This window comes from Sturnus vulgaris, chromosome 1 (assembly GCF_052056855.1).
Source record: "Sturnus vulgaris isolate bStuVul1 chromosome 1, bStuVul1.hap1, whole genome shotgun sequence".
Classification (NCBI taxonomy): Eukaryota; Metazoa; Chordata; class Aves; order Passeriformes; family Sturnidae; genus Sturnus; species Sturnus vulgaris.
The window spans coordinates 39,104,284-39,130,178 of record NC_142243.1 but is presented as its reverse complement, the minus strand read 5'-3'; the positions used below and the strand labels follow the sequence as shown (position 1 = coordinate 39,130,178).

At 38.4% G+C, this 25,895-nt stretch overlaps 1 protein-coding gene across 3 annotated transcripts in view; it reads right to left on the bottom strand.

Moving 5' to 3' along the window:
• LOC106859772 (ubiquitin-conjugating enzyme E2 E2) overlaps window positions 1-25,895 on the bottom strand; it is a 198,789-nt gene that overhangs the window by 6,327 nt on the left and 166,567 nt on the right. For all 3 annotated transcript variants that reach the window (XM_014887256.2, XM_088164101.1, XM_088164105.1), the window contains exon 5: window positions 16,332-16,479. In XM_014887256.2, the coding sequence (XP_014742742.1) occupies window positions 16,332-16,479 (148 nt within the window). The remainder of the gene's footprint in view (window positions 1-16,331; window positions 16,480-25,895) is intronic.

The window sequence follows — 25,895 nt, the reverse complement described above, 5'->3', positions numbered from 1 at the left end:
ACCTGTACTGAAACAGCAGCCAGGAAAAATTAAATGTTTCCTATTCTTTGGACAGAATGTGTGACATGAAACAAAAAATTAATTTTTCTAGTTATTTTAACTTCAGTTACACATTTAGAAGAGATTTTTGGTTTAGGGAATACTACTTTTTTTTGTTTGTTAGTTTTAGCTCTCTTACCAGATATTATGCTGTATTTGCTTTATTTGTTTTTCAATTAAAAATACGGAGTGCTTGAGCTTTTTTTTTTTCAGGAAAAGTCAATGTACTCTGTATGTCATCTACAGCATACCTGCATTGGAGTCATCTCTATACAGCAGTACAGGCAGGATTGGTTACCCCCAAACCAAAACTCCTTAGAATACAAGTTCATCTTTTCAGTAACTACAGTTTGTTTGGTGCTTTCATTGCAAATAGCAGTACAGGACATATATTCCCATATTGGCTTGCAGTGAAAGCCAAGATTTCTGAATTCAATTTTTGTTGGTTTTAATATTATCAACCTTTAAGGCCCAAAAAGCAAAGTAAGGAAAAAAAAAATTAGGACCAGGGCAAGAGCAGAAACTAATACTTCACCAAAACACCAGTTTTCTTAACAGCAAATGCTAACAGTTTGATTCACACCAAAACTATTTAATATATAGTTATAATTTCTTATATTGTTTTCAGTGGTATCTGGGTTAGTGTTATAAAAAGACAAGTCAGTGAAGACTGCAAAGGCAGTGTGAGACATGCTATACTAAATATGTCAGAGAACAATTTAGTATGCCAAGGGGAAGGGATTAAGAGAAGATGGATTGTTTGTGAGTAATTTTATTTATTGTGTCACTTTGCCTCGGAAAGTTTTCATAGTTAGCCACATATCACCTGTTTCAAACTCAGTGAACTCCTAGAAGACCATGTCAAGGATACTGTGAGTCTTGATGCAGAAGAGGAGATATGTGAAATGCATCACGGCATCCTTCGGTGATCTTAGAGCAGCAGTGTTGCTCTCTTTTGCTATCATTAATAATAATGCACAGACTAAGTAATTCTGTGGAGGCAGACAGGTGAAGTGGCACACCGAATTACTCCACTAACCCCTCACCTTTGAAAAGAGTGCCCAAGCCCAGGGCACGAGTGAAAAGGAGCGCGGCAGCACTAATCCCTGTTTGTGCGGCAATGAAACGCGCTCGCGGTCGGGAGCCTGATCAACACACGCGCACCACCGGGAACAACAGCGTGATTCAAGGCAGAACAAAGGGTGGTAGCAGGCCTCTGAATGGCTTGACACAGCCTACAAGCTGAACTACAATTTATTCCCGACTTTCACAAAATCACAATTTCAACTATCCACATAGAACGTATTTAACCATCTGCGGGGCTCTTTGAAAGCAACACAGAAGAATGATAAAGTGATCAATAAACACTGTATTAAAAAAAGAGAACAAATAAAATTAGTTGTTTCAGTAAAGAAAAATGATTGTCACTAGAGGAGAAAGGAGCAAATTCTTGAAAGATCAAATGTCTACTAGGAAAAAAGTCAGTGAAGCTAATATCAGTTTTAAAAATTTTAGTTCACAGTAGAAACCATACAATATGATACATAATGAAACCTGCTTCTCATTTCAGGAACTAGTTTTACAGATTTGTCTGGTCACTTCTGAAGATTCAACAGAAACATTCTGATACATACATACAGAAAGTTAAGGGGTCTTACAGTGGTGCCTTAGCTTCCCATCTGTGAAGCTGGACTAAAGCTTTTCCATCACTCAGGCAAGGTATCTGGATACTTTCATAAACGTGGCTGTACAGATGTACATCACAAAAAAGACCTCTATCCATGACTTGACTTGACTCTAAATTTTGAGCTCTGTAGAACTGCCAGAAATACATTTGACTTCTGTTAAGTTTGCAATGATTGCAGTTACACAAATATTAAGGCATACGTGACTTGATTATGATGTCCAAACTGTTGTCTGGAGAAAAAAATGTTACCTATATTCAAAAATAAAAGAGCTCTGCAAATCTAGTTTAGGAAACATCCATTTACTAAAATATCCATTTTGTAAGCATGGAGGGAGAAATTCATTCCTCTCTCTAGACTTGTGTTTGATTGCTGTCAGGCTACCTACCACAGACCTGTGTGAAATATGAGGCTGCCTAAGAAAAAGATGTTTCAGAAATAAGGAGTATTATCTGGCCCAATTTTATTAACGCAGCTCTTAAAGGAAAGTGTTGGCAGTGATTCATCTCTGTATCTTGCCAAGGGAAATCATTCTTGTTTAAAGAGAAAGATTTTTTTTTTCAGTCTTCAGTTTTTAGCAGGATTTCTATAAACTTTACTGGCTGACTGGGAGTTAGCTGAGGTAATCATGGATCAGCGAGGCACAGTGTACTGATTTTGAAGAGTTGTCTTTAATTAAGGAAGAACATGCACCTATTAGAAGTGCCAGTATGCTGGAACAATTAAAATTCTGAAATAACACACTTCACTTTGATGCTTGGATGCGTCTCAATATTAAAAGCACAGATACATTAGCAATGTGTCTGTTCATAATAACGAACTCAATTGAGAAGCAGTCGTTGCTATTAGGAAAGGAATTAATAAAAAGGTGTTAGTAACTGTAGAACTTAATTTGAAAGACATTACATGGCATGTGGTTTGATAAAATTTGAAGAAGTTACAGCAATATGCATTTACCTTGTGGAAGATGGCTGTGAGTGGATAATAAGAAAATCACAGCCCTCAGATCTCAACATGTTGTCAAGCAACCAAAATGCTAAGACCCATAATTAAACTGGCTTTTATCCATAGGGTCATATCTGTATTTTCAGAAAAGCACCGTGGATGTGATTTTTTTTGTGTGTCTGAAGATTCACCAAGGAAGGATAGCTACTCTGTAGGAATGCTTGTGGTTTTGGCATTTCTTCCCTCTAAAGATAATGGAACCAGTTTTCCTCTGGATTTGTCTCTCCTTACTTCCCACTAATCACCTCCTCCAGGCAAAGGACTGACCTATGAGTCTTACACATCCTGAGCAAACAGTTTAACCCCTAAGCAACTGTGGGTAAAGCTATTCTCTGTGACCATGCTTTGTGAGGAGTTACACATCCCATAATTACACGTACCAAAGGGAGATTGCTCTGCAAGAAAACCAGGAGGTCCAATAGGATCCACCTACCATGTGGGTTCCCAGAGGACAGGGAGGAGAGGAGGTGTTACTGCATGGTCTGAGACACTGAGAGGCATTTAGACACTGAGAAAAAAAGGAGTCCTAAAGACATCTTCACTCTGAGAAGAGTGTTTGAATGTGAGCAATATCAAAAATCTTCAACTTAAACACACCCATTTTAGGTCAGATGCAGGAATCGTCTGAATTCTGCTCTTGAATCTATCCCTTTATACCTTTATTGCAATTCATCCTTAGAAAACAGAAAAGCCTACGTATGCTATGAATGCTGCTTATTTTGGTTTAATCTGATTTTCCCCTTCTCGTCCTATTAAATCTCATTATTAATTTGTCAAATTTAAATCCAAACCTAATTACTAATTTGTCAAATTTAAATCCCAAACTGCTATTAAGAATCTCATAAAAATGTCAAAAGAACACAAGAGGCCTTTATTTACAAAAGGCGGGGTGAGTGAAGAATTTTATCCCTTCTAAAGGCCTACTAAATAAAACCCTTTCATAGCCCAGGGCCTGAAATCCCTTGGCAAGTTGAACATCCATTGGAACAGGAATAGGAACTTAGGCGTGCCTTGCATGAACACACCTCTTACTGTTACCCAATAACACAAAAAGCAGTCAGGGCTCTCCATTCCCTATTTGTACAGGCAATGACTGAGGAGTCAGCAGGTGAGGGAGAAAATAACCCCATTTTAGCAACCAACCGGACTATCCACTTCTACATTAACTTCAGAACATGAATATAATCATGCCTAATTATGACCAGGTTCTAATAGGACGGGAAGGAAAAAACAGGTTAAACAAAATAAGTAGCGCTCATCATGTAGGCAAGTTTTACTCCTGGATTAGTTGCAATGAAGCTACATTGCAATGTTGAAAAAAGATTGAATTTGTGATATTTTACAGCAATAATTTCTTATTTAGTAACAGTTAAAATAACTTTATTTGGAAATCTTATCTTTCCTGCCTGAGGGGTCACATTGACTCCACTGGCATGCCTGACTAAATGATAATCACTTTGCAAAATGATTTCAGGCACTGGCATAAAGAGTCCTAAGATTGAGCTGTAGAAAAAAGCTACACAAGGTAGAGATAAAAAAAGACACGGAAGGTCATTAAGGAATTCCTTTTGCTACTATAATATTATGTCTTACAGTAAGTTCTACTTTCATGCCACTTTATACAGCCACTTTATCTAATCAATATTATAAAAACCCAAGCAATGAGGATTTCAGCCCCTGAGAATTTTCTGATATCTAATTCATCTTGGAGTTGTAAATGCTCCACTCCATAGAAGGGCCTTTTTCTAAGCCTTGTACAGATGGAAAATTCTAAAAACAATTTACTAATCAAAGCTCTATTTCTATATCCCACATGAATATGAAATCTTACAGTACAGCCCATGCTTAAATTTAGGACAATGGCACCATATATTTCGGTATTTAAGTAGCTGTCTACAACTCCATCTAATGCACCTGAACTTAATTTGCTGTGAAAACAGGCATTCTGAAACACGCACTGCATATAATTTGTTTTATTTGTTGCCTTTGATAGATCTGCAAAACTGTAAAAAATAAACAACTGTTTCCTCCTCCCCTGCTGAATAATGTAGAAAATTAGCCATGCAAAATACGAGAGACATGTCTTGCAGGGGTGTAAATCATCACTGAAGGTATAATCTGAGTGACTCAGGAATACTAATTTCTGAAATCTTATACAAGAAAGTGAGACACTAAATGATTTAATAGCTAACATATCCAGGCTTATAAATTTTGCTTTTCAGGACTGACTCTACATTCTTATTGGGAATCTGTTAGCCAAATGTAGCAAGCTTCCCTTCAGGAGCCTAAAGAATGTGGAGCAGTGTGATTTCTATGGTGAAACAAAAAGAATTGTATTTTCAGAACAGGAAGAATCAGTCTTAAAAATAGTTGTGCTAATTAGGGTCCTGAGGGTGGTTCTTGGGCAGTTAGAAACATATGGCAAGAAATTTAAAAATCTGTCCTTGCCTTCATGTTAAAAAAGGTACACAGGGAAAAAAAATCAACAAACACACAAAACAAACCCCCACTTAGAAAAACGGAACAAAGTCTAAGTGAAAAATCTGGAGTATAAAAGCTCAGCAGGACTGATGCCAGTTTATTCCATCTGAGATTTGAGCTATTTTTACTTACAGGGAAAAATGAATATTAGATTCAATTACCGTGAAATTAGAATGTGATGTCTAAATTTATTGATTTTCTATTTTTATGTATTTTTCCTTTGAATACATACAGTTATATTAGTGAGAAAAATATATTCAGTAGTGACAAATGATGTATCTACTTCATACGAAAGAAAAAAAAAAAGATTCCAATGTGGTTAAAGACATATCTGTATTGGCAGACAAAACCTGCATGAGATGAAGAAAATACATTTAATGACTGCAAAATATTCGAGAGTATTTTGAAAGGCAGTTTACTTTTTATCTTGGAACTCATTCAAATTAAGCTAGAAGTCTGTATTTTATATATGAGAAATAACGAAGAGCTTTATTTAAATATTTCACGTTGTTAAACATTTAACATTGATGACTTGTTTTAGTCTTGGTTCACCCAAAAATTTATTATGTGTATGCAATAAATTACCTGTCTTCTCTCTGAGGTAATGGGGATAGGAAACCTCCACTGGTACTATTTTAAATTAAACATGTTTATTGGAGAGAAAATTAATTGTAACCTTTTGTATTTGTAGCATCCATCACTCATGCATTTTTTCAAGTACTTTCGATTTTATGATGGTTGAGCCTAAGCTTAAAGAAACTCTGTGCAGAAACTTCTTGAGCAGAAATCAACAAACTTTTAAAAGCCCAGTATGTATATTTATCATATAGCTTTTATAAGTTTCATGTAAAAAAAACCCCAAACCCAAAAGTCAAGTGTGTATTTTTCCAGCTTTACTTCCATTTTGTGATAAGCCTGTATTTCATATGTTCTAGAAGCCCTTTCTGAGGAATAGTAAAAATGAGGAACAGTTAAGTGTTGTGACAAGACTCTTTTTCCTTATGAGTGCCCGTTAGATCTCTTTACATTTATTTCTTGTCACAGATGTACAAAGCCTCTTTACTGATTTGGATTTTAGTCAATCTCTGATTTAATCAGATGCCATTTAATAAACTGATGGTTGGGTATTATTATGTCTGAAGTTCAATTTTTCTCACATCTCCTTAAGCAAAAACAAATTAGGAGGAGAAACATTATTGAAAAGGACAAGAAATCATTAACAGCATGGTCAAACCTTTTCCATTTAAGGAATGGTTGAAATCTAAGGTGATTTCTTCAAGAAGAAAAAGACCCACAAAACAAGATGTGACAGGTAATTTGGTAAAGAAGATTAAAAAAAAAAAAAAAGTGGTCTTGCTTAACTTTTCCATGGCAATAAAGGAACATAAAAAAACCCCCACCACATTTAGCAAAAGTTAAAAGAAAGGAGATGCTTCATACACCAAATTGTTAAGCACACACAAAAAGTATAGTGCAGGAATACCAAAGGCGATTTAGGAAGCTGAGAAAAGAATTAGAAAATTTGGTAGCCATGCACCACCTGATCTATCATTGCAAAGGCTGTACTGCTCATGCTTCAGCACATTATCTGATTGTTAGCTGTGGCCAGGAGGGAATTTCCTCTCCTGTGTATTACTGTGTGAGTAAAGTGCTCTGAGGGACTTGTACACTTTTTTCTGAACCACTGAGGGACGAGCAGTTGCAGGCAATGTACCTGACTCAATGAGTGGCACTGCTCTTCTGCTAGAGTGACTGTGCTCCTTCCAGTCATTATGCTTTGCAGAGCTCCAGATGCCAGTCACGCACACACTTACCCTGTTGTTCTGGGTTTTTTTCTGATGTATAGCTAATGACTGCATCATGCCTTGGATATCACAAAATCCAGATTTTATTTTTAAAAAGTAACCTTTACCACTCGCTTTCTAAATTACATAAACCCACCAATTTTCTTATGTAAATATTTCTACACACTTTTCAGAAAAAAAAATTATTTAAACAGACTGTAGATTTCTGAAACCATAATGAGGGGTTTAAAACTAAGTATTTCTCAACAATCTTACTTCTATAGTTGTGTTAATCTTTTCAATGAAGTCTTGTGAGCTTTGAATAGCCTACATCTAAACACACTAAGAGCCTCTATACTCACAAATAATGGTCTTCTACCCATAAGGTGTTGTCAAAGTGCAACTGAAAAGAGCAGTGATTTAGGCCAACATCAATAGTAATCCTGATCCAAGCCTCTTCCCCCTGCACACATAATTAGGAGATATTCCAAGACATATTTTCCTGAGAACCACTAAAAGGATGACAGTTCACAAATGTTTTTCCTGCTGTTATAATAATCCCCACAGTCATGAGTTCATGTTGAGGGGACTTAGTCAACTGATAAGAACAAATCTTGTAACAGTTTCATCAGCTTTTCATGGCAAAGGAAATTAATTCTATTTCAATGAGTATCTATATGCAATTTTCATAATGCGCTGCTACATTTCTTGTATTTACATCTATTTAATTTAATGTTTATAGATCATGTCCAAGGAGTTTAAGACATATAGGTGAATGTGTCTGCAAATATTTAAAGACCAGATGTATAGCAAGTCTCTTCCTGGCAGTGCTGAGAGGCTCCTAGTGAAACTTCAGATGTTTAAATCCCATGGGAAGTACTGAAAACCCTGCCAGCTGTCAGCCAGCAGCTTTAGGTGCCTAAATGCCTTTAACATATTGGTACTGTGTGTTCAGCTCAAAATATAGAAACTGTAAGTGGTTCAAACTATAGAAGTTAGTACTGTATACACACTAGAGCACAACTGGTACAGAACAGTATCTTTTTAAAAAAATGGAAAGAGAAAGCACTGATGAACTACCAAGAATTTGTAAATATCGACTCTAGATTCTATGATATGATCAGTGCAATTATGTAAATTTACCTATGTAGCAGGTTCTGCAGAACAGGGAGGGGAACTTACAGTATTTATAGATACACAAGTACTTTCTTGCAAAAAGAACTTTGTTGCAATTGATGGGATCACTTTGCTCATGTTTTTCCCAAGACAACCCCACCTTTGTCAAAGTTATTCTGCACTCGCTGAGAGCAGAACAAACCTCATCAGTTTTATACTGCATTTTCCTTTCATGCTCCCTTAGGACAACTTATTAGGATGGCCTTTATGCCAAACACCCATTTGCTCTGCTCCCAGCCCAGCAGCACCGAGGCACCAGAGCAACCACACACTGCACTCTGTCTTTGCTGAGCCAGAGCCTCCTGAGTGAGCTCATTTTGGTCAGAGACAACCCACGTCAGAGATGTAAAAAGGAACAGAAAGGTTATGCTGCAACTCAGAACAAACCAAAAAACCTTACTCCCTGAACTGATTCCTGGCTGCTTTAACTTTCATTTACTTTGTGTTACTCATTGCCATGCTTGAGTGACATGGCATAGAGTATTTTCCTGCTCCAGATACAAAGAAAGCATTTTCCATTGTGCTGAAACAGTCCAGAAACCTGCCCACTTCCTGACAGAGTATAGTATACAAACTGTGAAGAAAAGGGAAAAAACAGCTCCAAGCTAAAGAATATAAATAATCTGAGACAACAGAGCAATTTCATTGTTTACACGACCCTCTGCTGCTTACAAAAAGGATACATGGGAAAATGAGATTGTTTTGTTGTATGTCTGATAGTACTGTGCTGTGACATTGCACCTGGTAGCCTGTGGGTGCCAGGAAAGAATCAAAGTAGCAGGGCTTAGCCAGCCTCATAAAATTGGACAAATTAATATTGTTTTACCGATTTAAAAGTATTTAGGTAATTTTCCAGAATATTCCTCACATCTGACAAATCTACTCAAATACGTATTACTAAAGAATGAGTATTTATAATGAGTACTTATCATTTTCCTGCCTTCTACATGTCTTGACAAAAATGTTCAAAAAGGACACAAAATTTTACTTGAAACCACGACAGCATGTACTTGGGCACAGGAAAGCCTAAGAGTCCTTTTCGATAAACTGAACAAAGCTGATAAGATGTTAAATGAGAAAGAAAGGAATTCGGATTGGATTCTGAAGCAGTTTCTGATAGCAGCAAAATGTGTAGATTATGGCTTTAAGGAAAAAAAATACAAGAATGAGGAAAATGAGAAGTGGCTCATCCTTTGAACTTGCTGTCATCCAGAGTTTCTAAATTGACTTCACAACGGGGGATGAGGGAAAAAAGAAGGAATGATAATTGGGAAGTCTAAAAAATTGCAGAAGAAACACCTGATGTGAACTGGCACTGAGAGAAAGCAGCCTCTGCTATGGGGAAGCACCAGATGAGGAAGAACATGGTACATGATTCCTGCTAGATCAAGATATATGGAATAATGGGCAGAAACGAAGATACATCCAGGCTGCTGGCTGGTGAGGAGCACAAACATGTTCTTCGTTACCTAGGGCTGGGTAGCTATTTAAAGTTTGAATGTGGAAGCCAAATAGCAGAGCTGTGACCACAAGTCAGCCAAATTGCCACTCAGAGCCAAATACTCCAGCATGGAACACATTTTATTATTACAGCTATGTTACATTTTCCTATATTAAGCTGCCTTGGATTTATTTTAAACTCTTTTTTTGGACAGGCTAGTGTTTTCAAGTATCACAGTAATTCTGAAAATAGATCTTTTTTATTGACACAGTGGACATCTATTAGTGTATTAAAATGCATGCTGGTATGGCTGGGGTTTTGCTGGCTGAAGAAGTAGAGCTATTCCTGTGGAACCTGATGCATCAACACACACTTGGTTTTTAAGTGGCTGTGGCAATACTGGCTCTTGGTGCCTCTGTGCCAGAGATAATCAGCCCAAAGCAGTGTCAGGAGCATGGAGTGTGTCAGTGAGCATCAAAGTCTGGCAGCCTCACTCCAACTCCTGGTGGGAGATGCATTTTCCTGAGAGGGTTTAAGTGAATCTACCCCTCTTTGTCTGGGGTGTGCAGAAGACAGTTCCATGGGTATTGTATTGTATATTGGGTATTCCAGGTATTTCTGTCAATACCTTATGAAAATTTGTAGAGATGGTAGAATTGCTATGAGCAAACATTTGGATGAAGCTTCGGTTTCCCAAATACCAATACAAATTCAAAATGCAGAGGTGCTCAAAACGTTCTAGAGAGCAGATCTATCCATGTTGCACTTGGAGGTATGAACCTGGCTAGAGTAAAGCCTAGCTGGCTTTGGGGATGGCTGCTGAAGGCAAACCTGCCACAGGACAGGGCAGTGGCATTGCAGCAGGACACCATTCCCTCCAAGAATGTATACTGCTGTCTGAAAGGCTGAGAAATCACTAATTCAGCTCCCTCCCTTGCATGTTGTCTGACTTAAATCTCTCCACCTACTCATGTTTTGCAGAAGTTCTGGAAACAGCAGCAATTCCAGCAGCTTTGTAGCAGGGCAAATACCATTCAGGCTTTTAGGGCTTTTAAGATTATGTTGAAAAGTCACTCTCCAAAGTGCTGTTTTAGATCCCATTGAGGATCAAAGACATGCATTAAATTACACTATTGAATCCTTTTCTGCAAAAGATGACAGAACTGGGATTTTATACCCTCAGCAACAAGAGCACAGAACCTTGCACACTCTTAGGAAAATGATAAGGGGGGAAAAAAGGAAAAAAAAAGAGAAAGAATAATGTAATAACTGAATCCCATTTCAAAATTTTCTTAAATACCAGTACCTTCTTGCAGGTATGTAAGGGCGTTAATATCTTCTGGCAGAAAGTTTTGGCAGACCTAAATCATGCCAAACCACATGGATAACTTGTAATTGCAACAGAAAAAGAACAACAGCATGTTATCCAAAATTGCCTGTTATACCTAGTCCGTGATAAAAACAAGAAGTTTCTGGGGAAGATAAAGGCAAAATGTAAGGATGACTCATATGAATAAAGCTTAATGTCTTGTGTCCCTTAGTGAGACACATAAAGATCCCCACAACCTTTGGATCTTTGACTTTGCTTATCTGTGCTTAGCTAAATGTAAGTCATTAAAATGCACAGCCACATTACTTCATGTGGGTTAACAAAGTATGAAACCATCTAGTAAATTCATGATTCATGGCAGTACTTGTAAAAAACAGCATATCCACTTCTAACCGCGGTACAATATATTTGAAAGCCACAGTGTACGTTGCAGAGTTTTTTAACATAAATAGTCTACTTTTCAGATGTGCTGTGCAACTGCAACTGCTATAAAAATTGATGGGTCTCACATTGAAGTAATGTAGTGCTACTTGTCCAAAGCAATGGAGTGCTACTCATTTACTCTTATAAGTACATTTAATGTGAGGACATGGATGCTTCAGCCTCAAACTGGGTTCACAGCAAACTTTACAAGTAACACTAAACAAACTGCCTCACACTTTCTGGTGCGTTTAAAAGGTAACCAGACAAGCATCTTTACACTGATAATATGTTACTGACGTATCTGAGAGCAGAGCAACCAATTTGACTCCTGCTGACCCCACTGAAGTGGGTACTGCATGCAGGTTTTTTTGCATATCCTTTGTCAGAGGTTAATGCCCTTTCTAGCAAAAGCTTTTTCTTTCTTTTGCTCTTCCTTTGTTTGTTTTTTTTCCTTTTTCCTCCTTCCTTTTCCTCTTTTCCTTTCTCCACTATTTCACTCAACTGGGTTGAAAAGCAGACAAACAATGAAAATGACAGCGCTAAGACAGAAATAACCTTCAGTGGGGCTGCCAAGTGAGATAGGCACATCCAAAAGGGAGCAGTAAATGTTTCCACCCAGATAGCAGTGATGGTGAGCAGGTTAGTCTGCCTAGCTGTGCCTCATGCCCCAGTGAACTCCAAGAGTCAGGTGCATTCAGGAAGGATGAGTGCAGTGAGGATGAGCAGGGGAACAGAAAGCCTCTCTTACAGAAGGAGGCTCACAGACACAGGTCTGGTAATGTGCAGCAAATAAAGACAACAAGGGAAGAGGATGGTTCTTCACTAGTACACCAGAAGTGAAAACCAGAAAAATGGTCACTTAAGGTATAGGACAAGAGTTGCTTAAAAGCAAGTGGGTATAAAATCCTTGTGAGTCAGTTCAGGTTAGGAATCAGGCAGAGGTTTCTAAAGAGCACAGCAAGTGAGGCTCTGTAGAGCCCTTCAGCAGTTCCTTTGGCTACAGCTGCCATCTAAGTGATCAGCCTAATGTCTGTGGGAAAGCAGTATCGTGGCTGGCCACATCTCACATCTCAGTCTGCCACTCATCCTCTGTGTGCATCCCCTGGCACATCCCCATTGCAGGAGCTCACAGAGGGGCACGGCAGGGAATTGGGCCAGGAGCAGCAGCAAAGCATTTGGTTCCAGAATGCCAACTGAGGGATAAAATCACCACTGGCCATGGCACTGCAGGGGGGAAAATGGTAAAGAGCTAAAGCCAGAGGATGACACCTGAAGTGAAGAGGCTGCTCTGAGGGAGAGGTAGGCTTTGTTCTGATGTTCTAATCAAGGCTTAGCTGTGTGTTATTAAGCAAACAAGATTCCATGTTAAGACTGTTCAGACATCAGGGATAATCAGGCCAGCCAAGTTCAGATTTTTGAATGTGAAGAAGGAGGCCATGCAAAGAAAAGTGTTGCAATGTTACAATTTATTTTCTCTGAAGTATTTGCAAATGATATTTTTCCTGGGGCTCAAGAACCTTTAGCAGGGCCAGGATGGCAATGATCAACTGAGAAAAATAAACATTCTAACCCTGATTAGCATCATCGGCTCTGTAACTGTAAAAAATAATTAATTTGCTTAGCACTTCAAACTCAGTAAAACACAAAAATCTCAGGGGCCATCTGCACTTGAAAGCTCTTTGGATTAAGGCAATGTGGGAATTTACACTCCCCAGGCTCTGCTTGAATACTTGAAGTATAGTTGACTTCTAGTACAAGCAAGACAGGTTTTAGTAACTTAATATATTTTCAAAGTGGGGAGAGTCCACACACGGACTTACACAGAATAACTCTGCAATAATTTACTGCCCACACAGGCCAGCCCTAGATGCTAACACTGGAATCAGGCATTTTCAGCACTCAAGCACAGAGCCTATGAACATTCACTCACTCACTCACTCTGTTTAATGCAGGTGAATATTTCTACCAGGTTTCATGGGGTTGCTCACGCACATGCCAAAGTATTTACAGGACTGGAGCCCTGATTTCCCTGATAGAAAGGGATGTGTGCTGTGGCCTCAACTATCACCTTAAAGAAAAATACTAATGCCTGGACTGCACTAGTGTATCCTACCATCTCTGCCATCCCTCTGATACATTTGGCTCTCTTACACTCCCAGATAAGGCACACGTGTTCAGTCATACACTAACCCTATGACACCCCTTCCTCCCATGGAAAAGTCAGCCAGCTGTTACAAAATTCAGACCTTTCATTAACACAGTTTACTGGCTGCTACTGCCAAGCAAAACAGAGACAATTAATAATAATCAGGACTGAAGGGTCTGAGACAGCTTATGAGTAAAGGATTGTATTAGTTGTTTTAAAAGGACAAACTTGCTCCTGCCTGGAGTGATAGGGAACAAAGGGCAGTGATGTATAACCAGGGAGGAAAGAGACTCTGTCCGTGGCTTTTGTAGATTACTGTGTGAATGACAGGAGAGGCAGGAGCAAATACCTCTTTTCATTTGCTCAGCCTGCTGGAGAAGAATAGCAGCGCTTGCCAATGAAGCTGCAGCTGTGCTTCAGCGCCGTTTAATCACTGTGTTTGACTGAGGGTTAATTAGCTGCCATTCTTACTCCTATTTGTTGTTCTAATGAAGATTTGCATAAATGTAAGAGTAGGGGGTAACTGATACTTGATTCTTCGCTTCAGAGGCCAGGGTGGAAGACTCGCCCATCCTACGTGTTTATGTTTGTGGGAGATTCAATGTTGCCTTTCCATTTGACCTGATCTGCTTCTGGCTGATGAATGGTGAAAAAAGAGTTCAAAGTTGCTTATCAAATCGAAACTCCTGTTGTGCTTCTGCCTTTAGAAAGGGGCAGACTAGTTAGATGAAGGAGGATTGAGGGATTAGAAAATTACTCCCAGCTGACAGAGAGGAAAAAATATATATGCATGTTTCTGCAGCTACTTATGTGTATATACATATGTGATATATTTCAATGATATATGCATCAGTGACATCTTTCTATCCATCCATCCATCCATCCATCCATCCATCCATCCATCCATCCATCCATCCATCCATCCATCTATCCATCCAATGGCAAGTAACCAATAATTTTTTAATGATAAAATATCACCAGAAAATAATGGGATAGGCAGTACAACTGCAACGTATTAGGCAATACAACAAAAAGGAAGGACTTGTAAATTTCTGCAAGCCTTCTGTTGTACATCACTCACATTCAAAGTTCACTTTCAAATAAAAAGAATATCTAACACGAAACAGGCAATTTCCAAGGAAGGTGAAAATAACTCAGCACTTCCAAAATACCTGCCATCAGTGTCTTGTGAGACTGGGACACAAATAAGGAAATTGTGTTAGTTCATTAAAAAAAGAAAATTTTACCATGAAGCAGTGACAAAATCTAAAACTACTTCATAATTAAAGAGAAGATTTGAAGGTGAAGCATCACAAAATTCTTTTATTTCCTGTGTTCAGGACAATGCTTATGGCTGCTAACTGAAAGAGGCTAAATGGAAGAACTTCCCATTTTTGGTATGTTAACTCGTTGTACATGATAATATGGTATGGATAACTGTTTTCAGTATTCCTCTTACACACTTGATATGCTGAAACTGTTGTTTGACAGCATGTGTAAGGATTTAAGATTGAGGAGGCAGAAGTAGTGAATTTCTGAATTTCAGATCACTGCTGGCAACTGTCCAGCTTTCAGGATGACTGTATCCCTCCAAAGAGAGCTGACCACAAGACAGCATGTATTTACTGCCCATTTCTCAATCCACACAGCTTTGCAGTGCTCTAGCTCTTTACCTGGTCTCTAAGACACGTGAGCAAATATTAATTTGGTTTTTGTACACTTCTGTCATCTGCCTGACTACCTACAGACACTTCTGTGTATTTTTGGCCAAACACTAACAGAAATCAATCTTTCAGAGACGTTAGCAGAGAGCATTCAATCCATCTGAAATAAATGTGCCTAAAATGGTAACACTCTTATCACTCCACCTCTTAGCTGAAAGGAACACCACAGATTTCAGTGTTCTATACAGCAACAAATCCACATGAAAATAAAAGCAGTTCATCACGTTTTTGCCTGCTCTCACTTTATTTTGAGTTTTGAAACACTTCAATATTCTTTACAGCTTTTGATTCACCCCCTGATTATGCCAGATTCTCACATTCTGCCCTTTTCTAAGCAATTTTTAGTCCTTCGGGCAAACTAAAAATAATATTGTAGTATATAATAAAAATCAAACCAACAACAACCCTCACGACATATAAACAGATCACATAATTTTCCTTCAATGATTCTTTAGTAGTTTCTATATATTATGGTTTTCCAAGGCTACAGTCAGAATTATGCATTGGTAAATAGGGTAAGAGAAAGTGAAAATTACAGATCTAGTGGTCAATGGCATAAAACAAATCTAAAGGAGCTGAGGGGAGAGGTTAAGTGCTATGCTAGTTAATAAGAATGACAGCTTGCTTTGAATACTCATGCTGACTGTCCAAGATATTGAATAAACCTAATTTAAACCAATTTTCATTATTTGTAGAGTCTGCGTCAGGCATCTATCATTGTCAGTGCTATTAATATTCTTTTCAGAGACCACATTATCAGCATATTTAAATGAAAGCTTTCCTTTTCAATATTTATTAACTCATTAATATTTCTTGGTGGTAATATCCTGGTTGTAATATCCAAATTAGTGCATACTAAGGTATTTTCTACTGATCAAAACTTTCTGAATTACAAAAAAATTTATTTTCCAGTACTAAAATTGCCCTTGAGCTTCTGAAATTGCTTTCTTTTTTATACTGTTTTTATGAATGGCATTTAAAATTTACATTTTTGTGTTTTTTTCAGGTACCAGTAAACCAGATCACTGACCAGATATTAGCGAGTGACCAAACGTGAATGACAAACAAACAAGGATATGAAAGTTAATTCATCTTACCGGGGTTACAGTCTGTGAGGAGGGAGCAGATGGAGAGGAGAACTTTAGAAATGGTTAACGCTGGACTCCAGTTGTCCTTTAAAATGTCCAGGCAGATGACGCCTTGGCTGTTAATGTTACAGTGGTAGATCCTTGTCCGGAACGTTACCTGGAATGGACAGCGTGTCTCAGTGCAACAGTGCTCAAGACAGTAATTACACAGTAATTACACAACTATTAAGCAATGAAAAATCATAGGAACAAACATTCTGCTTTCCTGGCTGAAATTACAGTACTCTGCTACTGCTGGTTAAAGACTGGGCAAGACAAAATAAAGGAAATAAACTCTGCCTCTTGCATCTGTGGCCAGCAGTGAAACAGGTTTGTGCAGGCTGAGAATGGTACACATTCCCTGAGTTTCCTCCTGCCTTGGTCTTATCCATCTCATTATTTTGTATATGGCCAAAAGAAAGCTATTCCAGGCCCTGATCTGGTTAATGTTCATAACTCAGGTCCACAGCTCTTTCACACTTTGAAGGAAGTCAGAACAAGACAGATTCTTCTACTGTCTTCATCTGTTCATCATTTGACACAATAGATTAAGCTGTAAAAAGAAAAAATGCAGAGGCATCACAGCAGTGACTCCTGAAAAAAACTGAAGTGAAATATTTTTGAGAAAGGCTGCTCAAATAAAATGCTTTTATTTCCAAATTTTAGGTTACATTTTTATCAGTAGAATTGTTTACGAACACCTTTTGGGGATTTTTAGTAGTTTATTTTGATGATTTCTGTATCTATTTTATATGGTCTTCCAGGTAATCCTATAGGTAACAAATCAAGGAGATTATTTTAGCCCAGAAAAATCTCCTCCTTTTTCAAGGAACCAAAGAACACTATTAAGCAAGTTCATCAGTTTTTCTTTTCTTTTAATTTCATTTAATTTCATTTCTTCTGTATCTAAAGGTATTGCTAATTGTAGGATAATCTGACAGTTTGCCACTCCATACCCTACATATTTGTATGTTCTTTCATTTTTCCCCTTCCCTTGTGGTTTTGCTCATTGTTTTCCAGCCTAAGTACTTCACTTCTGGGGCTTCTATGAGAACTTAAAATATTTCTGGCACAATGATCTCAATTAATCCAAATGCTATAGCCAGATGATCTATTTTCTCCCCTTCATTAGAAGCCCAAGCACATGCAGCATTTGGAGGGAAGGAAGTCTTCTGTGAGATCAAAAAAGTTATTTATTTAAATAATTATAATTTGATGATAAAATTAGATGTCTGTCTACCAAGGGAAGCTATTTTGAACAAGGAAGCCTACTAATGCACAAAAGCCATAAATTACCTTACACTAACTGCATGTCAAAAGTGCCCTGAAAGGGAGATGGTGTGGAGGACCATCCTGGGAAATGTAGGTGCTCATTATTTCCCCAGGTAGATTAACTCCAGGAACTCTTATACTTCAGTTAGAAGTGAATCATTGACTGCTTCCTAGCAGGATGTCCCAGGACTCAGGTGAACACCTGCTTAATTTTAAGTATTGTATGCTAACTTTTCAGTACATTGTTGAAATAAAGCTTATGCTAAAGCATTTTACCGCAACAAAGGTGCTTCCCTATACTTCCACAATGAAAAATTTGAGGACTTCATTCAGTGGCACTTAAATACACCGAGTAATAAGATATGTGTGATCTCACTGAATGTGGGGGAAACACTGAATCCATTACACAGATAAAATTATACCCTCTAAAATATTTATAGACAGGTCAGTCTGAGTTGGCAACCTGCTTGGGAGAAGGTCATCAATTTCAGCATGTATTTTAAGTGTAACTGTTTTGCTGCCAGCAGAGAGGACAGACACTGCCACACGTTCCCCTGCCTCAGCTGCTTCAGAAGCACTGGGAATTTGGCAGGATTCAGAGCCACTGAGATGAATGGAGGTAGTTCATGTTTTTCATGAGCTGTTCAACACTCCATTGCCATCTCAGGCTGGTGGATAAATATATGTGGGACTACACCTGTTTGCAGCTGGAAAGCTATTTTTAGAAAATACTTAGACCTGAAATATAGCATTTTTTCACTATGAGTACATATTAAACCTGTGACATTGAGAAAGGCAAGATAAGGCTTGCTGCTTACCACTGACAATGTCTCCAACTGGCTAAATATGCCAGCACACTTTAAAATGACTGCCTAAGACAGAGGCATTTTAAATATTTAAATAATCAACATATCAGTTATTTTATAATGGCAATATGTTATAGTTTATTAATAAAGTTTAATATTGAAAAATCAATTCAATTAATTAATGAAAAGAATCACAGTGTTTAGAATTGCAAAAGAAGCTGTATTAATGACAGCCTTAATACACTGGAAACTGTGGCCTGAAGGTGGCAGGTAACAGAGTTCTTACCCCAAGGCAGCAGAATACAAATGGAATGACACATTGCTTTCCTCATCCATGTATTGCCTCAAATTGCTGATAGTGTGGGAAACGCTGACATGTAATTTTCTGGATATTGTGCTTATCATACCCACATTATAAGGTTATGCAGAGCCCTCCTTTTATACGTGTAGAGAGAAACCATGTGTTAATACCTTTCCAGGGAAACTGCATTTTCTTTATTGTGGTCATATTTTCACCTTTGATGCCACTTAAATGTTTCCTTTAAATGCTGGACTCTAATTCCATTTATCCCCTAATGAAAACACCTAAACAATCCCATGCAAGGGCTCAAAGGAGTGTGTGGGTCTGCAGGCAAAGCCACCTTCAGATAATTAAATGGTAGAGGAGCAATTTATGGGTTTTCTTGAACTATAAGTGTTCTCTGTGGGTATATTCTCTTTCATTCTGGAATTTAAATAGTGTACCTAATTTTTGTTGAATAAAAGTATAGGTCAGGAAAACACAAACGATGCGAAATAGAGAAAAATGGGACTGCCTTCTGAAAACTGTGAGTACTACAAACAAACTTCCAAAAGGTAATGATAAGGATGAGGTAATGATAAGGAATTTACATTCAATCAGTTTTGGAAGTAAAAAGTAATAAATTCATCTGTTATCTTCTACTGAATGCCAAACATGCAAAGCTGTGGCTAGCTGTTCACTGACTAAGTTCTAGGACTGCAAAAAGGCTGTTAATAAAACCTAGGAAGAGGAAACTAAGATGGATTTCAGTTGAGTGATTGGAGGCAACTGGTTGAAGGCAAGATAAGTAATTTCTGGATCTCAAGAGTGGTTTTGAACACCAGCTTTCCAGCATGATGCAGCCTTAAAATAACTTACTATCTCTCTTTTGCATGGAGGTCTAAACACAACAGTCTCTATGGTGCCTGGTACATCATCTCATACTTTCAGACTCCACTGAATTCAGTTGCAATCTTCTTCAAAAATGTATCAGGAGAAAGAAATGATTTCCCAGTTTTACAAATTACATGCAAAGGGTTACAGTGTGCCCTCAGGGTTTGCTTTCATCAGCCTCTTCGGGTTCAAGTCCTCACCTTCTTAGTCACTGGAGCCTGATGACTGTGTAGGGAGAGAGGAAAGATTCCCAGAGCCAACAGGAGAATAAACAAAAACAACCTCCTTCGCTCAGGTAACACTGGAAGCAGAGCTGAGATCCCAGGGCTCTCATTCCCGTGATTTTGGAAAGTTCCTTTAAAAATCTTTCATTTCTTACAGGGATGGAATCCTGCATGCCTGCCTGAGATGAAATGTCTGTCTTCCTCAAATATTCCCCAGGAGTTCTGCTTTAATAAAACTGCAGTGGCACTACCTGAAGTGGAAGAAGTTGTACTGCATACAGAAAAGGTTATATATATATATATATATATATATATATGAAATATGATACCATTTATGATAATGTTCATAGAGCTTAGGAGAGAGTAAGTTGTTCCCATCTCAGCTTGTCAGACTTTATGAGCAATACATTTGTCTGGTCAGATAGAGAAAACAAAAACAAGATTGGGGCTACACTCTCTGGTCATATGAGAAAAATACTCTAAAACAATCTAAATGAAAAATGTATATAGCTCTGAACGACACACCATTCATGCAATAACCTTCATATTAATTAGTACCCTTTAATTTCTTTGTAAGTGCACTTCATTTATCTGTGAGCACTGATGCTGCCTTTTTAAGACAGGGTGGACTATTTCCAGTTTGTTATTATAGATTTGTAGCTTGCACATGAACAATTGTGAAGATACTTTATGATTTATCACAAAAAGTGTGCAAAAAAATGACTGTCCATATGATGCTCACTATTTAAGAATACATTTTAAGTTTATGCCAAGAACTGAACTTCATCCAGTTCTCAAAACACTTGATTACATTTAATTTTACTTGGTAAGAAATAGATATAATTTATTTTATTGAAGGAAAATACATGGTATCTGCATTAGCAGGAAATAATAAACTGTAATTATATTTGCTTGACCTACAGAGAAGTCTGATATGCAAACTGTGCTGTGCTTCTTTGGCAAAATGCATCATGCAAGACATCAGCAGCCAAAAGTGGTAACAATTTAAATGGATATAATAGCATCCACATGAGTTAACCTTTAATATGACTGAAAATGAATCAGTATGCAATGTGAGTAATTATTCATTATATTCATCGTAATTATGAAGCTGAGTAACTGCTCAAAATGTCTCATTGAACAGTGTTGCAGGGGAAAGGAAAATGAATAAGCACAGCAGCCCCAAGCATGTATATTACATATATGCACTCATTTTGCACACAGATTTAACAGTAGGAAAAGTAAAAAGGGGCCTTGATGACCTTTAATGTGTTCAAGAGGGCAAATAAAAAAATTTCCTAAATAGTAAAAAGTTTTCTGAAAACAAAGAAAGAGAAGGAGAAGGAGAGGACAAGAGAAATGGATTACTGTTTGGGTTAGGGATGTTCAGACTAGAAACAAGATGGTAATAGGCCAAGCATCAAAAGCTTTCTCTGACAAAGTCACTATGAGTTTTCATAAAATAATTTTCATATAATCAGCATAATCTTTCTTACAATTAGTCGTTCCATATGGAAAGTCAGCAAAAAAGTTCTTTTACAAAGAATGAGGGTTTTTTTAAAGATTTACCGGCCATTTAACTTTTATAAAATAAAACCTCCCTTTTGAAGTTTAAAGCAGGCTGTACTGTCCTATGTGTACACCTCTCTCAGTTCACCAGAGTGCTCCTGCATGGTGCTCCAGGCATGAGACTTTATCCCCAGATTTTATTCTAAGAAACAGGGGCATCTTCTTCCTCATTCAATTCAACAGCCTTTGGGGATTTAGGTACTCCATACATGAGAAGCCCTAGGCAGACTGACTTTAGAACTAATAGTTTTTCTGTCCTGATCAGTTCATCTGCTTTCATGTTACAGTAATGATGTACATAAAATTCTTTCTCTCACATCTGTGTGTGTTTATCTCTGTGTGTGTAAAAAAGGACAAAGAAACAATATTGACATATTATGTATTTTTAGATTGCATGGATTTTATGCAGTAGTAAAACGTGCTTGATACAGCAGAATTATGTAGCTTCTGAAATTTCCAACAGACAAGTTGTCTTCTGAAAATATATTTGACAAGCTATATGAAAAACAATGCTGTAAGGCAGAAGATATTCTCCATAAGATGCCTCTACAGCCTTCTTAAAAAGCTTTGAATACTGGGCAGCCACAGGAAAAAGGAAGAAATGATAAACCACCTAAGTCTTGGTGAAGGAAAACAGGAGTTTAGTTAGATAGAGCTGTTTGCATTAAGATAATAAATCAATAGAAACTACTGATATAAATTAGTGTATTATAAGCAGAGTGAATAAGGAGGCTATTCATTAGAAGAATCATTGGCAATTCAATTTGCCAATTACTAGAAGAATTATCAGATGAATGAATTTAAAGGAAATCTCAGAGATTTGCATGGCATTGCCTTATCAAATACATGTTTTGCATTTATTCACTATAAAACATAGCTACTGATTCTCTCCTCAGTCTAACATATTTCTGCTCACATCTATATCCTCCACTTTAAAACTCTCATTCTGTCATTTTGAGAGACATTCTTAAGCAGCCACCCGGGTTTGAGCTGTCCAGAGCCCTGTACCACTGCGTGCTGGTTCAGCATTGCCTGAAGTCATCACAGACTCACAGAACAGTTTGGGCTGGAAGGGACCTTGAAGATGATCCGGTGTCAGCTCTCCTGCTGTGGGCAGGGACACCTCCCCCTAGACCAGGTAGCTCAAAGCTCCATCCAAGCTGGCCTTCAACACTTCTATGGCTGGGGCATCCCATGGACGTGACCTATGGAACAAACTCTTTCACTGCAGGCGGTGGAAGCACGGGAACTGCACTCTGCAGCTCACACGCCTGGAAAGAGCTGCTCCAAGGAGAGCAGGATTGGAGCTGATCCTGCTGGCTCTGACAATGCCCTGCTGGTGGTAGGTTGTCCATTTCTCCCTCTCAAAAACTCCCCTGCATCTGATTTCTGCCTGCAAACACCCAAAGACTTCACTTGCTGGGAAAACCTGCCAACTCCGTTTATTGTCATGGATGAAGGATTCCCGGGCTGCTCTCAGCTAGAAGATGCAAATAGCAAGGCTGGCCGAGAAGAACAAGGGAGCACGGAGGCACAGCAAAGGGGCCATGGGAGGCAGGGCTGTGGGAATGTGCCGGGTGAGGCACTGCCACACCATCAGGAGGAGGAGGAGGATGGGGAGGGCAGGAGGCAGCTGAAAAAAGCCGTGAGCAGCACAGCACGGCACTGAGAGCTAATAGGATGTGACAGAGGCTGTGAGAGAAGTATGACGAGGCAAATGAATGTAAGGGATAAGGCTGACAGGAGACCATTGGATTTGAAGGCTACCCTTGTGATGGCAATATCTGGGAAGGGGGGCAAGAGGAGGTAGACTGAAGCCCTGCCTGCATCAGGGTTGCAGAGATGGTAAAAAGGGGTCAATCACATGGTCTGCACTTAAGGAGTTTCACAGCTTCGAGAGTAAGTTGTGTTAATAGTGATAAATGCAATTTAAATTGCATGTCTGCCTTGTAAGGGTCTTTTGAACAATGTAGGTTAGAAATACCAAGGAATGCTTATTTTTTTGGATCTACTCCTGTTAGCACTGTTTTTCTATTACACTGCGGATAAAAGTGCTTTCTTAACAGCCAATCACATATAAAACAAGTATGAACATGTAGAGTAGAAGCCAGGAACAAAAAGAATTGCCCCTCAGACACGAGGCTGAACTTAAAAAATAGGTTGAAAATGTCTACTACGGGAGAAGAATTCCACAGAAGGATATTTAGTGCATTGAGATTAGTGCTGTATTACAATTATGTATAAAAAAACCTGAAGAGATGTCTAATATTGCCATTAAGATCAGACTCTATAAACAGTGTGCACTAATTTTTTTAATTTAAAAAGGAAAAGGGCCTCCCTTGCAGTCCAACAGCTGATTTAAACCATCTAGGCATTCAAGTGCTGAGAACAGTTTTTCAGTCAGCCGACAGGCATAGGAGATTTACATGGAGGAAACAGAGTTTTCTGTTATTTTAATTTTGATTTAGAGGTGATGTAGCATATTGCAGCTTTCAAGTCCTATGAACCATTTTTCAGTCAGCTGAGATTAAAGTCCCTAGCAAGATTAATTGTAAAGTTGGGATTAAGAGATTCGATAAATCACTCAAATTCAAAAATAAAGCTAGCAGAATACTAGGATAATGATAGATATATCCATATTGTATCAGCCACAGCTAAATTGAATTGACACTGTAGTAGACTGAATGTAGTCAAATATGAGAGCAGAAGTTATTAATAAAGATTATTCCCGATGAAAATGCAGACTCCACTGCAGTGACAGTTCCTGGGAGGAAAGTTCTCTTGAAGAGCATTCATTTTTCTACAAACACCTGTACAAAAGACTGGTATGGCTTCCTGATTTGTCAAAGCTTCCTGCTCCAGAGGGACAGTATGCAGGATAATGAAATTATTGCCTTTCCTCCAGTTGTGTAGTGTACACAAAGTTGGGGTGTTTGTACTGATGGCTAAATTTTAAAGGATCTTGCATCAAAACCTTGCATACTTGGGGAATTCACCGATTTCTTATGTGGACTGAGGACAAAAACTGAGGTGAAGTCCTTTCTGTCAGACCAGGCTGACTAAAAGATGCAATATCCCCTACTCAAATACACGTGAACATATACCTATATAACCATACATCTACACACTTAGATATACACACACATCCTCCCACAAGAGACATCTACGCATGGCTGGATCCCATTCAGTACCTCAAAGAAGGAGCTTTGGGGTATTGAATGGGATAGAGAGAGAGAAAGCTTTCCTCTGTTAAAGCCAAGGGGTGAACTGTCTGAATCCATTAAGGATGAAAGGAAGGTAAGCTAGCAGGAAAAAGAAATCTCAAAGGTATTTCTAGAAAAGGTAGAAAGGGTCATTAAGCCCCTGAAAAAAATGCAAGGTTATTTTCTTTTATTCATTTCTGCTCTGAACAGGGCACAGCTTTGTCTATTTTTCAATCCCCTACACTACAAGGGATGTGCTGTATTTTTGGGCTGAGGTGAAACCTCACCTTGTGACCAAGACTGAAGCCTCAGCAACATCTGGCTTTCAGCAGAAAGTGAGCACATCACCACATCTATGCCTGACTTTGTGTGTTCCATACCTTCCTTCTGTCTGGCATCTCATAAAACCAATGTGACACTGAGGATGCAGCTGAGAGGAGAACAGTGATCGCCTGCTTTCTTGCTGACTCAGACAACCAGGTGCTCAGCTCATTTCTGCAGTGCTACAGCAGCTTCCTCACAGTGGAGGCAAGGAAATATTTAAAATTGATTAGAGCCTCCCAGAAAGCCAATCCTAATTTGTCAGTTCTCAGATGAGCTGTTCTAAAAATCTTGGTTTCTGGTTGTAGAGCTAAATCAGAGTTAGGCTGGGCTGGCCCTCCATCACTGCTACTCAAGCTGGTCACACAGAGATAAACTTTTTTGGGGAAGAACAACTCCCTCCTCTGTATGGGTGTGCTACAATTGTGAGTGAAGCCAAATGCCACTGATTTATAAGGAAAGCAGAGCTGAAAAGGTCAGTGACCTCTGGCCCAAAAAATTCGGAGTCTAGTTTCAAACATGTGACAAAGCTGAAGTACTGAAACAGACTGTCTTCAAAGAGGAAGAAATTAATAGTGTGAGAGCAAATTATACTCTGACTTACCACATGGTTTATTCTGTGATGGTGAAGAGTAACTTAATTTGATACAATGCTTATGGTTTAACTTTGGAAAGACACTGACAGGTAAGGACAGACGAAAAGAAAAATATGGATCCATAGGAGAAAGACTTGTTGGTGCAGACTGGAAGGGAAACTTAGTAACAGTGATGTGTTGCTATACAAAACCTGAAATGTGAACTGGATCACACAGGAGAATTAATGTGGAAAATGGAGATAAAACTTGAAAATCTTAAGACTGTTGGAGGCTACAAAAGTGCAAAACTGAAGAAATACCTAAAAGTGAAAATTTAGATAGATACTTTGTTAACCTGAATGAGTAATTCACTTTTATGTGATAAAGGCA